Below are 17862 nucleotides of genomic sequence, written 5' to 3' on the forward strand. Positions count from 1 at the left end.
TTTTTCTGAGCATATTACCATTTATAAATATAGTTTTTTAGCAATATTATATTTTTTTAGTGTAATGTGCTCAAAAACTTTATATTAAAGTAGAACTCAAAAACTTTAAAATAAAACTCAGAAAATAAACAATAAGAGGTACTACCTCAGATGTATAGTCTATGATCTGGCCAAACTTTATCTCAATCAAACAAAAGATTCCCTCAAAAGTTACATGAATATAGCGATAATAGGACGAGCCGAATTGTCAGATCATGTTTTGAGATCCCAATTTATAAGAAAAATAGGTTTCTTTGGTTTCTATTAGATTGGTTTTCGATTATTCATATCGCTGTATGACGTTCTTTGAAATGTTCTTTTCTTTCAAAAAAAAATAATAAAAAATAAACTCATGTATTCTTTCACGAGTTTAAGACTAGTAAATAAAACAAACACAAAATCTTAATTTGTAAACCGGTCAAATATATCACCACTTTCAAACAACAAATAAGATGGTGAGGATTATTTTATTATAAAAATGGTAACATATTTGAGCCGTCTAGATATTTAGACGGATATACCCGCCTGCAAATGCAATGAGCAATGAGATTAATTGATAAAACAAAGGCTATCCGAGTACTAAAATGGCAGAGCGCATAGCGGAGAAGGCATAAATAAAATTCAAAACACAAATTCAAACGGTTAGAACTTTATAATCAAACCCCTCTTTACTTCATCCTCAACACTCACTACTTTGGATTCTCACACTTTATTCTCAATCACACACTTAATTGCAGATTCCTTCTCTTTTTCCCCAATTTAATTCCATCTCTTTAATTTGAAGCTTACGCATTTCCTCGGTACGTAACTTGTATTTCAATTTCCCCCAATTTCAAATCCTTCATTTTCTTTACTTTTGCCGCTCTTTTCATTTCGCTTCTTATTTATACATACATAACCCACAATTCTCACTTTCAACTTTAATGTCTGCGGATTTTATTATTATTATTATTGTTAATTAGTTTGAATTTTGGATGTAATTTGATGGGGTTTTTGACTATGAAGGGCGATAAAATGATTAAGGGTTCGTCGTTTGGTAGCCGGGTCAAGAAGAAATTGTCGGATATTACTAACATTCAATCTAATCCCAAATCCCCTTTTAAAGATCTACTCAATTACAATCATGATGATTCTACCAACAATTATGTTCAAATCCTTCTCAAGGTACTTAATCGTTTATTTTTATTTATTTGTTTTAATCAATTGTTCTTGTTTTTGTGGATTATCTTCATTTTTATCTGTTTGTTTTGTTTTTCTCTACGATTCAGGAAAATGCTGTCATGTCTAAGCTCATAGAAGAAAAAGAGTATCCTTTTTTAATGTATGATGCCATTTTTTAGAGCAAAAACTAGGGTATAGTTGCCCCGTTTAGTTGGATTCTTTACATTTCCCAAAATATGTGACGGGATGGTTGAATACTAATAGGAATAATTATAATAGTTGGACCTCAGCCAGCGTGACCATAGGTCACGAGTTCCAATCCTGACAATCTCAATAACTCCCCAAAAACTCACCAAGTGGAATTTCAGCACACGGTACGGGGGAGCCTGTGCACTAACCACCACTCTTCAAGCCCAATGGGTAGGTGACTGACTCGCTTCTTTTGGGTATATGATGGGATTGATGCCGATTTTTCAGTGTGGTTGGGATGGTTGTAGTTTAAGCTTAGCTGATTCTGGTAGTTCAAATACTCAGAATATGCCATTGTTTGATTTCATTAACCATTGTTAAGCAAAATCATCGAGTCAAATGGAGTTGAGCTGGAAAAACTGAGAGGCAATCTTCGGAGAACACAATTGCAGAATTGGCAACTTGCTCAAAGCAATTCACAGATGTTAGCGGTTGGTCTTTACTTATTCTTACCACACAACCGTTGGTTTATATTCGTTACTGACAGTCTGCAGAAGCACTGATACTATTTCTTGTTGAATGTATGCAGGAACTCAACATGAGTAAGGATAGGGTAAGTATGATCAACTGAAGAGTGATTAAAAGATAAAATTTCTTCTTTGATTTGTCTTTCTGTAGTTCATGAATGAAGCCACAACTTTTATCTGACTTTGTAGAATTTGATGCATTGCTTTTGTTGATTTTTCGACCAGTTGAAAGCCCTACAACATGATCTTGCGTGCAAGGATGCCTTATATAAAGCTAAGATGCACGACGCACAGGTGTGTTATGCTTCTGATTTTATGAATTTTATCGGAAAGCTTAAACAACTAAAGAGAGGGAAATAACCCGATCTTGGATCATGTGTTTCCATCTTATTTAAATTAGGGGACAGCTTACTTTGTCCAACTTTCATGTCTTAACGTGAATGGTTGAGATTATCGTGTATGAAAAGTGGCGGAAGCTATTATATTGACATCTTATGTTTTGATAAGTCATACATCTCATGAACCTTTTAATACATGTGCTTATTCTATTTTTTTCGCTCTATTCAAGGTGGAAGAAAAGATGCAAGCTGAAGTAAACATCAAGCTGGTAAATAAGCAAATATATGGCGGTATTGCAAGATAATGTTGATACCTTTTTTTTCGCCTAACTTGTTTGTCATTATCTTCAATTTGGCTCAATGAAGGAAGGGAAGACTAAACCTGAAAAGGAAGATGTGGATCAACCAAAGCAGGCCAACGATAACAATGAGAATAGAGTTTCTAAAACCAAAAGAGGACGTGTAATAAGAAGCCAGTGTAAGTTTCCTCCGAGACAATCTAAATCTGTTATACTTATATTTGTTATTGTGTAGTTGCTCTTAAGTTCGAATACGTTTTGCGTTAACAAATTCATGTGGAATTATTACAGCATTAGGAGCTACAAATTCTCAACAAGATGTCAATAAGGAGATAGCTGAAAACAAAAGGTCAGTGAGAAGTTTAAATTTGTTGGTTTTGACGTTATTCCATAGCTCAAATTCAACTTGTGTAAGTTTCAAGTACGGATGGATCGGAAATGCAGGACATTTATGTGATGTGTGGTTACATAATTGTCTCATTTCTTCATCTTCGACGATATGAAAATTTGTATATTACTCCATGGGATGGGGAACCCTCATGGCAGTGATGAAACTTGTTGAACAATGTTTTGTTTATACACGACTAGAATCATAGAACAGTGATGATTGGTTTGGCTGCAAGTTGAGGTCTAAGTCTAACTTCTCATTTCAGAAATCTGTTATTATTATTTTTATTCTTATTTTTTAGTGTTTTTTTTTCTGTTGTTATACAGTTATACTCATAGAATCATAGTACTACCTTCTTTACAAATTTAACTTCTCCATTTTGACTATAGCAGTCGACCATTGTCAACTTTCCTGAAAAATTTATAACAATGTAAATTATGTGATGATTGATTTAAGTAATATTTTCGTGCTGTCAATTTTATAAACTTGAACCGGTTGTATTTTGTGAGATAAATAGGAAGGAAGGGAAGATTAAATCTGAAAAGGCAGATGTCGATCAACCAAAGCAGGCCAACGATAACAATGAGAATAGAGTTTCCAAAACCAAAAGAGAACGTGTAACCAGAAGCCAGTGTAAGTTGGCTCCACGACATCTGAATCTGTCATACTTGTAAAATTGTTATCATGTAGCTGCTCTTAAGTTCAAATACTTTCTGCGTTAACACATTCATGTGCAATTATTACAGCATTAGGAGCTACAAACTCTCAACAAGATGTCGATAAGGAGCTAGCTGAAAACAAAAGGTAAGTGAGAAGTTTAAATTTGTGATTTTTAACGTTATTAAATAGCTCAAATTCAACTCGTGTAAGTTTCAAGTACTGATGGAAATGCAGGACATAAGACATTTATGTGATTTGTTCTTATGTAATTGTCTCGACAATATGAAAACTTGTATACTACTTCAGGGAAAGGAGAACCCTCATGGAAGTGATGAAACTTTTTATCTTTCCTTATTATTGTTTTGACTACAAGTTGAAATCTCAAGTCTAACTTCTCATTGCAGAAATCTTTTTTTTTTTTTTTTTTTTTTTTTTTTTTTTTGTCTGTCAGTGTGTGTGTGTGCGCGCGCGCGTGTCATAGTACTACCTCCTTTACAAATTTAACTTCACCATTTTAAAAATTTATTACAATATAAATTATGTGATGATTGATTTAAGTAATATTTTCATGCTGTCAATTTTAGAAACTTGAACTGGTTGTATTTTGTGAGATGAATAGGATGAAAGCAGTACTAAATATTGGTTTCACTCTTCCTGTGGAATTAGCCGTCGTGGCTTGATTTAGTCATTTGCTATAAGTACGGCTCATACCATCTCAAAACCATTGTAAAATGGTTGTAATTTGGTGGGGCAGGTTTCTGATGTAATACTATGTCTGTAACCAGTACTCACAGACTAAGAACACATTATATCAGACATACATATTAGCAATTGTATATACATGTTGCAATGATTTCAGCTATGTGTATACACATTTTAACCGAGGTCATTCTGAAGATTTAATGTGTTTTTTTTTGTCTGGTGTGAATTCAGGCGGTGTTTGAGAAGGCAATCAGTTCGGTTGAAACCCCAGGAATCAGATGCAGACTTGTATGAGATAGATGTTAATGCCCCTACGAGTCAGTCCCTGGAGGGGCCTCGTTCACCAATCTGCGATAGGGAGGAGCCTTCTCTTTCATCGGTCTCCGATAAGAAAGAGCCTTCTCTTTCACCAGTCTCCGATAGGGAGGAGCCTTCTCGTTCATCAATCTCTGATAAGGAGGAGCCTCTTTCACAATCACTGAAACCCACACTACCGCCTCAAAGAACTTCCATCGGAAGGCCAACACGCAAAGCTGCTGAAAAGATACAGTCCTACAAGGATATGCCAGTGAACGTCAAAATGAGGAGACCCAGTTGAGCAGACCCCAGACGACCCGTTAATGTGAACAATTCCCGTCACCCACAAAGATCATCAGTCTGATGTCTGTACCTATTGCTGTAGTAATTATTTCTGTCAACTACTGGTTTTTCTGAACTGTAATATGTATGCAGCTAGCGACATTAACAGCATTTCTCCTTGGTTTAGTTACTAGTATCTCTCTCTCGAACCCTATGATGATCTAAAACTGGTCTTAAAAACAGTCTACTTAGCATGTTCCGTTGGTCTTGATATAAATTTAGCCACCCGCAGTAATGGCTGTAGAATGTGTATTTGCAAACTTTTTTGGTTACCCCAAATATTATAGTCTTTCAGTCTGGCAATGGATCATTGATATACCCGTCGTATGCTTACGCAGGACACCAAGAATCCAAGACTCGGTTGGGGTTATTCTCATGGATAGGTTGCAGTAAGTGCCCTGTCACTAGAATTTGAGTCTGTCTCCATTGCAGGGGAAAAGTATGGAGCTCGCTTGCCGCGGAGTCGATTGACATGTTCCAAACTTGATGTGCCCAGTATGCATCCTGATTACTCTACCTGTTCCAAGGATGCCCAGATTTTCTTTGAACGCCCCATGCAATTTCGAGTTTCATCCATCTATTACGAGCATTTCCAACCATGCTAACTCTCTTCCTCATCTCACTCTCTCATGACTCATGAGTGCTCTGATGCTCTCTCATCGTCAACTTTTCAATTTATAATAAAAATACTCCTTCAACCACAATTTACATCCACTCCGCATTCCACTTTCTTACATCACTACTATTGGTGCCCGGCTTCGCCCGGGCTACCTCTACTTACCATTAAATTTTTTTTCATTAAATAAATTTACTTTGAAAAGTACAAGGAGGCTAGACGAGCCGCTAAAAAGGCCGTACGGGATGCGAGGGCAAAAGTTAACCAAGAAGTGTCTGCCAAGTTGGACACGAGAGAAGGAGAGAAGGATATCTATAAACTGGCTCGCATAAGAGACCGAAAGACGAGAGATACTGGGAGAGTTAGGTGTGTGAAAGATATGGATGACAAGGTTCTGGTTCAGGATAACGAGATAAAGGCTAGATGGAGTTCTTACTTTGATAATTTATTCAATGGACATCAGGAACAAGGTTTTGGGGATGTAGAGGTAACACCAAGCATGGTTAACCGGGAATTTGTGCGTAGAATACAAAAGAGTGAAGTTAGAAAGGCGTTAAGGAAGATGGGGTCAAAGAAAGCAGAGGGACCGGATGGTATACCCATAGAAGTTTGGAGGTGCTTCGGGGAGAAAGGGATTGAATGGGTAACCATGCTCTTCAACAAGATTTGGAGGAGCAACAAGATGCCATCGGCTTGGAGGAAAAGCACTCTTGTCCCTTTGTACAAGAACAAAGGTGATGTCCAAGAGTGTTCCAATTATCGGGGAATTAAACTTATGAGTCATACAATGAAGTTATGGGAGCGGGTAATCGAGCAAAGGCTTAGGAGATATGTAGACACCTCGGAAAACCAATTTGGATTTATGCCCGGGAGATCGACTATGGATGCGATTTTTATCATGAGACAGTTGATGGAATACCATCGGGACAAGAAGAAGGATTTGCATATGGTTTTTATTGACTTGGAAAAGGCATATGATAGGGTACCAAGAGAAGTACTTTGGTGGGCTTTGGCGAGAAAGGGTGTGTCGCGAAAATATATTGACCTCATAAAGGACATGTATGAGGGGGCTAGTGCAAGTGTTCGCACTAATGTTGGGAGAACGGAAGAATTTCCTATTACCATCGGGGTGCATCAAGGTTCCGCACTTAGTCCTTTTCTCTTTGCTATAGTTATGGATGAGTTGACAAGGGATATTCAAGACATCCCTTGGTGTATGATGTTTGCTGATGATATTGTGTTGATTGATGAGACAAAAGAGGGGTGGAGAGAAAGTTGGAATTGTGGAGGCGGACTTTAGAGACTCGTGGGTTCAGCCGAGCAGAGTAAGACCGAGTATTTGAGGTGTCAATTCACTAAGGTGGCGGGGTTGAGATCGACAGAGGCGGGGAGTATTATTTTCGATGGGAATGTTGTTGAGGGTTCGGATTTCTTCAGATATCTAGGATCTATTATTCAAAAAGATGGGGAGTTAGACGGAGATGTGGCTCACAGAATTAAAGCGGGATGGTTGAAATGGAAGAGTGCTTCAGGGTTTCTATGCGATAAAGATATGCCCCAAAGATTAAAGGGAAAATTTTATCGCACGGCAATTAGGCTCGCTTCGCTTTACGGCTCCGAGTGTTGGGCCATGAAACATTGTCACATTCAAAAGATGAGTGTGGCTGAGATGCGCATGTTGAGGTGGATGTGCGGACATACAAGGAAAGATCGGTTAAGGAATGAGGTGATTAGGGAAAAGGTTAAAGTGGCGCCAATAGAGGACAAGATGATGGAAAACCGACTAAGATGGTTTGGCCATGTGAGAAGGAGACCTATGGACGCACCAGCTAGGAGGGTTTGGAGACTTGGAGAACAGAAAAGGTCCCTAGAGGCAGAGGAAGACCGAGACAAACATGGTTGAGAGTGATAGAGCACGATATGAGAGTTCTGGGGCTTGAGGAGAGTATGGTGACGGAGAGGGCACAATGGAGGGAAAGGATACATGTGGATTTTTAGTATTTGATGTTTTTTGACAGATTTAGTGTTTTTATTTATTTATTTAATTTAAAGAAATTAATTTATTTATTTTTCTCTCCTTTATTACACACTTTTTCAACAACCACTTTCTTATAGATTTTACCTGGTTCATTCCGGATCCTTAACTCTATTTCGGTTTTTAAAAATCGTTTTAATCTTTTCTCTCGATTTAAATTTTAAGTTTTTATAAAAGAAAGACGGAATTCGTTTTTAAAACCCCTAAGTTCACCTTGACTTTCCATTACATTTTCGTTCTCCCTTTTGTTTTTTATCTCCCCCTTTTTTATTCGCATTTTTAGGCGTGCGTTCACCCATGGACGGTTCGAAAGGATGATTCATGTCAGCCGACCCCAAATCATTTTGGGATTAAGGCTCTGATGTTGTTGTTGTTGTTGTAAATAAATTTACTTTAAGTTGCATAACCCATAAATTTATCATTAATATTTTTTTTATGACATATCCTAAAATTATGATGAAATAAAATTCGAGACAAATTCAATACTCCCGCTATTAATATTTTACTCTTATTAATGAAATAATATTGATAACATTTCACTACTTGCCCGTAATCATTGTTACTTTCACTACACTTGCCGTAATTATTGTTACTGTCTGCCACATTAATATTGATAATTTCACTATTCCTCCCGTAATTATTGTTACTTTCACTATTGCCGTATTAATATTGATTATTTCACTACTCTCATTGTTGTTTATATCACTTTCACTAATCTCGCACTCGCTGGTAATATTGTTACTTTTACTATTCAAATGAGTGATTAATATCATATAAATATATCCAATGTTGCAAATTTATACTAATTAATTATTTTATTTCAAGGAAATTGACCATCTTCTAGTCTTCTATAAATATTCAGGAAAATTACCAAGCATTTTCCTTTTTAATCTCCTTGAAATTGACCATCTTAATTAATTATTTTATTTTAAGTAAATTGACCATCTTAATTAATTATTTTATTTTAAGAAAATTGACCATGTTTTAGTCTCTTACAAATGTTTAGGAAAATTACCAAGCTTCTATATAAATTAATTTTAACCCAAACTATATAATATTTGCATTGAGATCCCTTAATCGGGTCCATCACACGGTGCTATTGATTTAAAATTATATTATAATTAATTTGTATAACTTTATTTAATTACATTAAAGTTCTTTGGTTTCTGGAATTAATATATAGTATTGATTGATTGATTTATCTCTCTTATTTTAACATATTTAACCCTTTTAATTATATTAAAACTATGGATTTCAACTCGATTTTTGATAATTTAATTTATCAACAATTTTCTAATGAAAGTCGTTGTATGAAAACGTCTTTAAAAAAACAGATAAAAGAAGGAAAATCAAATAATTATTTAACTAATTTTAAACAACACATCTTTAAACTAAAAGCAATATTTTTTTTTTTACAAGTCATTCTTATCTTACTAAATAAAACGCTAGAGCACCCACAATATCTCTTATCACCTATATTCGCCAATATTATCCTTATCTCATACACTCAGTCTTATCTAACAACCAAATATCAAACAACGGTTTAATTAAAAAATCTTATCTTAATAAATACAGAAACATTTCATGCATCCACATTGATCCACGTCACCTTATGCAATTTTCTTTTTCCTTTTTTATTTTTCCCATAAAATAAATCGTGGGCCCCATTTGCCAGTTAGTTGAATTAATTTCTTTTTCATTAAAGATTTATCGTGTTTATAATCTGATAAGTTATGCGCACCAAAAAAAAATAATCTAAAAAGTTAATATGTTTATATAATAATTCTTATTTCTTTAATTTTACAATTTTACAACTTTAGGAATATTAAGTAAATTGTAAAATATCAATACAATGTTCCCAAAAATTGAACAAATTAAAATTGATAGAATAAGGGCTAAAAAATTGATAGCTATAAAAATTTACGGAGTAGTTACATCAATCTTAAATAATTTTTGAAGCATACAATTACCAGATTACATATTTTCTAATTCTAAAAAAAAAAATTACCATTTGATTCTCATGAAGTATTACTATTACCAAAAAAAAAAAACATAATATTTTTTTTTATGAATAATGAAAAATAATAAAAAAAAATCTCAAAAAATTACTTTAAACGCTAGACAGGAAAATAATGAATATCATCACTACCGTTGAAAACAATAAAACTAAAAGAAATAATAAAATATTCATGTATTTTGGTTAACAATTTTTAAATGTTAATCATTATATCAATGTTCTTAAAAATATACCCGTGCAATTTTGCACGGGTTGAAAACTAGTTATTCTTAAATAGTACAACACTCTCCAACATTTTCCCTCAAAAAAAAAACGCTCTCCAACATTTATTATTCATCTTTCATATCTTTATATTTAATTCAACCAATATTTTTTTTTTTTGGTGTTGACCAGGAGTATCCCTTACCGACCGCTGGGGCAATCTCCTTCGGGGTACTGAAGGCAATTTAATGGGTTGACCCCTCCCAAGTTTGGCTTTTTCATTCGCAAGAGTCAGGAATCGAACCCCTGGCCACTTGTTTAAGAGATGAGAGCCCTTCCCACTCACACCAGCCAACTTTGGTTTTAATTCAACCAATATGTGAAACAAGATACATAAAATAAAAACTATTTTTAAGGTGTTATATGGATAGACTCAACCAAATTCCGAATTGTTCTATACTTGTTCCCATTATTGGTGAAAATGCACTAAATAAACTATTTAACCCGCACTATGCTCACTTATAACATGTGACCCGCGCTCATTGTTTTTAAACCAATTCAAATAAACCCATGGGCTCCTTGAACAAATGAGTAATTTTTTTTGACAACAACAAATAACATAGCTTAGACAAGAGCTCCCTGAACAAGATTATGAGCATCCTATTCACTCCCCTAAGACAGAAACTAAGAGAGCAATAATGAAAATGAGACGCAATAGACTTAATATCTTGGATAATGCAGTTGATAGATGCAATCGGCTTCTCCGCTCCCACAGCGTGTAAAACCAAGTTGATCACATGACTACAATGGGAAAGTCTATAAAAAACGCAAAATCTCATTGAAGACGGCACGTATCCGTCACTTTGGAGTGACGGATACCATTTCCTCTCACAAATGACCCAAATAGATGAGAGAGGGAAGCACATGGAGGTGCCCCCACCTTATCCCCCTAACCGTTTTGTGAGTGATATTACCCGTCACTTGCTCCGATCCATTTTCAGCAAGACTAACTAATAAAAAAAACATCATAGGAGTGACAGGAGAGTAAGTTAAGGGGGGAAACAATCAAGAGTTGACCATAGCTAGAATTGGGTGAGTATCGTTTAGAGTAGCAGTAATACACAGAGTATAAGTGTCCAAGCAAAACATACCAGATTGATATAACAAAACCCCCCGCCTTTACCGCCGATCCCACCTGATTACTTTGACCCTACTGTTGCTGCCTACATCAACCAATGTACCGTTAAAACATGATCCGACCCGTAAATCCGGCTCCGCCCGTATTTTTTAATATCAAGACCCGTAGAACTTGTTTCGTGAACCTATTAATTGGAACCTAAAGTAACGCGTCAAAACACGATTTGAATTGTTTGGCCTGACGGGTTAACATTCCTCAAAAAAAACCACTCTCCTAAAAAACCACTCTCCTAAAAAAACACATAACTCTATATTGTGTAAGTAAGTATTAAGTACCCTCATTAAGCCAATTTGGTGATTATATAAGGATTTTTTGTCAAAAACTACTTTATATTTAGGGGTATTTGTAAAAATACTACCTTATATTATTTTCTTGTTTTAGACTACCTTTGTTTTCTCATTTTTTGGTCAATAACTACCTATGCCGAAAATATGGCAAGATCTGGTCGATTTAGCGACTTTAACCTATCTCATATGTCTTTGTTAACATCAAACAACAATGATCAATCGCATTCAAACCACAATTTGACTTCAGATAAGAAAAATTTATGAAATTTACATTTCAATAATAACTTAAATTTCTACTAAAGTTAAGCTTAAGTACATCATGACTTCCCAAGATCAGGCTTAAGTAAGATTAAAACATAAAAGAGTCATGTGAGATAGTTTAAAGCCGCAAAACAGACCAAATATGTCTAGACTCTTAGCGCAGGTAGTTATTGGCAAAAAAATGAGAAAACAAAGGTAGTCTGTAACAAGAAAAATAATATAAGGTAGTATTTTTACAAATACCCCTAAATATAAGGTAGTTTTTGACCAAAAAAACCCATTATATAAGTCTCAAATCATTATAAACCATACTATTAGTTTAATTTTTTGTCTATTAGCTCTAAGCTTGAGTATTTGTCATATACGGAGTATTTGTTTTTTCGTAAAAACTATGAGTACTTCATAAAACTAGAAAGTTATTTATATTTTTGACGGAATTTTATTGAATTTCAAGGATCACTATGAGGAAGATTGTCTCGAAAATTTCACTTTCTTAAGATATTCATTCAGTTTGTTTCACCAATGATATAAAAATAACTGACAATCGGGTCGCTTAAGTTAGTTATGAGTCGAATTAAGGTAGGTCGGGTGATGAAGACAAAGCTTGACCCAGTTTGAGGAACCCAACACTAACTCAACCCGACAAGACTAAAACATTCGGTGAAGTGGAACCGAACCAAGATTATAGTGATAGCGACGACAAACTTATTTGCACGATATGACCCTAATCGAGATCATCATTGACCCGATAACAATTTAATCCAATAGATAATCAGTTAATTAACTTAACGATCCAAATAAGATTAAATTGACATTTACAGTATTTTGTTGACTAAAATTAGCATAACTTCACCAATGAATAACTTTAACATGAAATAATCAGTTCAAACTTAAAAACATGAGATAATATTTATGTTGATAGCACGACTTAACAATGACCGAATTAAATCACCTATCACCCGATGGTGAGCTGACATGAACCCTAACCGAGTGAAACTCAAGTGACTTGTCACAAGCCGAATCCAATATGACATGACAATTCACTTTAACTTTACTCATAATCGGCCTAAGTGACCTGATTGCTACCTTTATGGTTAACTTATAACATGCTCGGGTCGATTTTGGTTCATGTCTTGTCATCATTGATTCAGGTCATCTTAAGACAAGTTAGGTTGTGAACAATGCTAGTCAATAATCATTTTAAGTTTATGTAATCAACATACATTATGTCGAACGTTTTGAAGTTTTATTTAGACCTAAATTTCATATTAAAGAATTTTTAGATGCGTTATTTTAGCTTTAATTTAAGGGAAATGATAAATACAAGTATACAAGCCATTGAATCTATAAAATATTATTAAAAAGCTAGCCTAAAAATGCTACGTAAACAATGCCACATAGGATGAAAAAATGCCACGTACGCAATAACAACGTGACTTGGCAAACTAATATGACATGGATTATGTTGGGTGATGTCGGTATTTTGTGATTGGTGTACTTGTGATGGTTGTGGTACATGGATGGTGGTGTATGGGTGTGTTTCTGTTTTTCAGTTGTGGTTGAGTTTTGTTATCAAGAAAAAGGACCTGAAAACTCAAATCTTGGACTTTGATGTTTTTTTGTTAAATTGGTATTGTTAGTGAATAAGTGGTGATGGCCAGACACGTAATTTTGACTGTTATAATGGAATTGTCCCTGAAAAAAGGGTATATATTTTGATGGACAATCAATTCAATACAATTTACAGCTTCAGAGAAATACCTACAACAAGACCCAAGAAAGCGTCTCGGAGATTCGTCTCTTTGGCTGTGGTACACGTCATCAGGAAACCAACGAGCCCCTTGATCCAACGAGAGAGAAAAAAGTGCACTCACGCCCCAAAGACGTAGAAAGAAAAGATGAACACCGACCACAAAAATTTGTCTCCATTGGAGAGACTTCTGGAACACGTGTTCACATTTCAATGGGAACACTCCTACACTTTGGACCATAACTCCTGCTGACCCGGACCTCGTAGCTTTGAAAAGCAAGTAAAAAACTGGGTAACAATGGAGAAAAACACTTGCAAATCCCCCTGACCAAAACCCTCTCGGGATACCACCGAGAGCTAGGCTCAACACAAACCGCATGCAATGTACCATTCATCCTACATGACCCATGGATAACGGGACATGACACCCCAAACCAACATGAGCTTATTATTTCCCTTCATTTGTGTGGGAGGAAAAAGGGGATTTATGTTTCCCTTCATTCCTTGCCACAAAATTGACTCGTGGACAATCAGCACTAATAGATGGGGAAACAACTAGAAACTTCTACAACATGATATTCAGAGAAAACTTAAAGACCCAACTCCAGATATATCTCTGTCCCTCAACCCAAGGACGATGACGGCTTTGCTGCAAGGAGGCAGATGGAGGCTCTTGGTTGATGTTAGTTATTCGTGTCCAAATATGAAAATTGGATAGTTTGACCGTGTCCAAAAATCACCGTATCCGTTAGTTATTCGTGTCCTCGTATCCTTGATTTTATGACTTCAAGTGTCGGACACAAGAATTCTTACCCGTACCTATACGTCGTACCCAAGTCCGAGTACCATAGACACTGAGCATAAAAATTTTAAGTGAATTGCAATCGAGTTTATAAGATTGTTTATATTGATCGTTATATATATATACAAGGGATGGCAAAATTATTATAGTGTCGGCAGGATTATCATTTACGTCAGTGTTTTTGGAAGATCATACTCCTTAATATTTATAATTTATCATCACTTTGGCTTCTAATCTATACAATATTATTAAAAGGTTAGCCTAAAAATGCCACGTAGACAATGCCACATGTGATGAAAAAAAGCCACGTACACTATAACAATGTGACAAATTAATATGACATGGATTATCAATTTATTATTATATTGTATTAATTTAATTCACTTACTTCCCTTAAAATCTATCCATATTCCATTAGCTTTAAACTTAATTAACTAAAAAAAACTACAATAATGAAATTACGCATTAACTATAGTTAATAATTTCAAGATATTTCATATTGAGTAGTATTATATGTATTCGAAATAAAAAAACTGAATACATAAGAAATTAAGAACGAAGAAGAATAAATGAAGTTGAAAAAAAAAAAAAAAATTGTATTGTCACTGGTTCACTACTTTTTTTTAAAAGGCACTAATTCACTATTGTTGTTACTATAACTTTGTTGTATATAGAATATGTTTTACAGAACTAATTAATCGACAAATGAGTATTAAAGATCATATAAAATATTTTCTTAGAAAAATATAAATGAAAAAGAAAATATTTATTTAATTTAAGTAATTTACAAACAAATCTTGTAAATACTTACGTGAAATTAACACTAATAATAGAATTTTAAAAGGGTAGTAATACCGTGTATTTAGTTCATGAAATTTTTTCACGTAAAGGATAAGGTTTTTGGAAAATATAAAATATATGGAAAAGAAAATATTTATTTAATTTAAGTAATTTACAAAAAAATCTGTAAATACTTAAGCAAAATAAACACTAATAATAGAATTTTAAAAGGGTAGTACCATGTATTTAGTTCATGAAATTTTTTCACGTAAAGGATAAGGTTTTGTAAAAAAATAAAAAAAATAAAAAAAAAATTACATTGTTTAGCAATATATTTAGTAAGTAAAACTAAAATAATTATATTTATAATTTTGTGTTCTTGGTGAATTTAAATGAGACCTTCTCCATTCCACTTTTATTGTTTAATTATCCTTTAAAATTTAATGTAAATTAATTGTTTTTTCGAAGTTTAGTATGATAAATGACTTAACTATTAGTATCTATACAATATAATGAATAGTTTATTAATTGATGTGGTCATGTTATGCAATTTTAAGTGCCACATTTTATGTTATTTTTCTTTGCATTTTATTAGGAATAAGAGAACCAAGCAAATACAAAGTTGGTATGTATAAATTATGACACAATGAATTATCATAATTAAGTTTATTAGTAAAATTATTATACAATAAATTTGCATAATTAAGTGTATTAGTAGTGACTTTTCAGTTGCTCATTGAGTTTGTATAAATACTTCCTTATAGAGAAATAAGAGAACCAAACAAATACAAAGTCAATATTGTAACTCCCTAAAGTCAAACACATTTTATATCACGCATCCTTAATTCTCCATGGGTCATGTGAAATGTAAATTGAAGACAAACATTTCATCCGACTCCGTTTATTTGCTTTGAAAATCAATGGTTCAATTTCAGATAAATTTTGGATCTCAAAGTGGCGCTACATTGCTACTAAAGTTTAAACTTTTTAGTTTGTTTCCATGTTGATTTCTCCTGATTGTTCATAGTTTTCATACTATAAAGCTACAAACTTAAAAAATTACTTAAGTTCTGCGTAAAATAAAAAAGTTCAACTTCATAGTTATGAAGTCAAATAACTAACTCTGGTTCCTTCTTTGCTAATCACTAAATCACGTGATTAGTATTTGTAATCTGCTTATAAGGTGATTAATTTGCTTACATATTTTTTTTTGTTGAAATAAAGGTAGTACGTATAGATTATATAATTGAACAAGCCAATATGGAAGATGTTGTGCATTCTTTTAGTTTGATTTACATTGCTAAGACAAATTCGTCCTATTTCAAGATTCCGACACATTTGCAATATGTGATTAGTCACAACAATTGTTTTGGTTTGAAACATGGTGTAGAATATTCGGTTGTTACCCTACAAAGTAATTAAATACAATGAAAAATGATTATGCAAATGACTTGAGGCAACAAGTTACATCAGCATGTTTAGAATTTTATGAAGATTATAATTGTAATACAACTCAAATTCACAAGATATTCCACCAAATTGAATTTAAGTTTGCATACTTTGTCATTAACATAAGAATTTTCAGGTAATAAAACTATTTGTTCCTTCTTTGTTTATAATGTCATCACATTAAGTACACGTCGACTTACTAATAAAAAAGTACATTTCGACTTTGCAACCCACTTTGAGCAAACATATGCATGAATAAGTTTCAAGAAGGATTATAATCTGTATTAACTATCCACTTCTCAAACTAAATTCTTCCCTATTTTAAATCTTAACCCAACATGGATTATTTCACAACATATGTCAACCATTTTACATTTTATCTTAAAATCTTTTATTTATAATTGAAAAAAAATTGGTCTTCATTTTCCTTTCCCTTCATTAAATTTTCGTATCAGAACAAAGTTTTAAGGAAGCGTCTTGATAAACCCGTGCATTGCACGGGTCACAAAACTAGTTGTATTATCATTTCCTTTAATTTAAAATCATTAAGATCAATTCTAAAAATGTTTTTCTATACCGTATAAACTATTGTTAAGTTAATTTGTCATCGAGGATCGTTTTCACTGGTATAACTATTGCTTATATAAATTTTCACATTTTTTTTTGGGTGACGAGAGAACCGTAGCTGCTACCTACGGTGCGCATTGGGTAAATCCTCGGATGCACGTTTTTTTTGGTGTAAACCAGGATGTCCACCGTCGATAACAGTGTATAATCCCCTCGCCGCGCGTGCTCTCACGAAGAGGTAAACGGCTGGCCAAAGAGTCGGATGTACGTTTTTTTGTGTGTAAACCAGGATGTCCACCGTCGACAACAGTGTATAATCCCCTAGCCGCGCGTGCTCTCACGAAGAGGTAAACGGCTGGCCAAAGAATTTGCTCCATTCCCATTGGCAGGGATCGAACCCTTGACCTCATGGTTAAGGGATGAGGTGAGCAACCACCACACCAAACACATTTGGTTAATCCTCGGATGTACGTGATAGCCTAATTTTCACAGATTTAAATCTACCTTGTGTCTAATTTAAATTTTTACAGGTTTACTGAATGTGAAACATTAATCATTAATTGTTAATCATTAACTAAACTTTTAGTGACATGATTTATCAACAATAAAACTCTCAATTCATATAATAATGGCGCTCATTAATTTAAAAAGGTTGTATTCCCTAACAAAAAATGATTGTAAAAGTTGAAACCCAAAATGTTACCAAAAGAAAAAAGGGTGACATTTACTCATATTTTCATACTAGCAGTACCTAGTTACCAACTAGTCTACTTAGTCTTGCTTATAAAAAGTACAAATTCTAACGGGTATATCCGTCGCAAGTTTGCGATGAGTTAAGTATTAATCATGTGGATAGATAAAACAAAAGGAAAATACGGAGGGAATTCTAATACGGAGTAGCATTTTGTTTTGTTTTATCTACCCACATAAATATTACTTGATCTGTCACAAACTTAT

General features: G+C 34.0%; 1 protein-coding gene across 1 annotated transcript; it reads left to right on the top strand.

The window, feature by feature from the left end:
• Window positions 1-662: 662 nt before the first annotated feature.
• Window positions 663-5245, top strand: LOC141596105 (uncharacterized). Its single transcript, XM_074416145.1, has 12 exons — window positions 663-839; window positions 1045-1203; window positions 1308-1345; window positions 1772-1880; window positions 1979-2002; window positions 2142-2210; window positions 2485-2523; window positions 2621-2732; window positions 2845-2902; window positions 3459-3574; window positions 3688-3745; window positions 4535-5245. The coding sequence occupies exons 2-12, from the start codon at window positions 1054-1056 to the stop codon at window positions 4899-4901; spliced, it is 1140 nt and encodes a 379-aa protein (XP_074272246.1). The 5' UTR covers window positions 663-839; window positions 1045-1053; the 3' UTR covers window positions 4902-5245.
• The last annotated feature ends 12617 nt before the right edge of the window (window positions 5246-17862 follow it).

This window comes from Silene latifolia, chromosome 1 (assembly GCF_048544455.1).
Source record: "Silene latifolia isolate original U9 population chromosome 1, ASM4854445v1, whole genome shotgun sequence".
Lineage (NCBI taxonomy): Eukaryota > Viridiplantae > Streptophyta > Magnoliopsida > Caryophyllales > Caryophyllaceae > Silene > Silene latifolia.

What these genes read in the sequence shown, in the direction of transcription:
- LOC141596105 (XM_074416145.1), top strand. Translation starts at nt 1,054, where the DNA reads ATGATTAAGGGTTCGTCGTTTGGTAGCCGGGTCAAGAAGAAATTGTCG. An exon ending in CTAAGATGCACGACGCACAG is followed by an intron (nt 2,211 to 2,484) that starts GTGTGTTATGCT and finishes GCTCTATTCAAG; the next exon opens with GTGGAAGAAAAGATGCAAGC. An exon ending in ACGTGTAACCAGAAGCCAGT is followed by an intron (nt 3,575 to 3,687) that starts GTAAGTTGGCTC and finishes CAATTATTACAG; the next exon opens with CATTAGGAGCTACAAACTCT.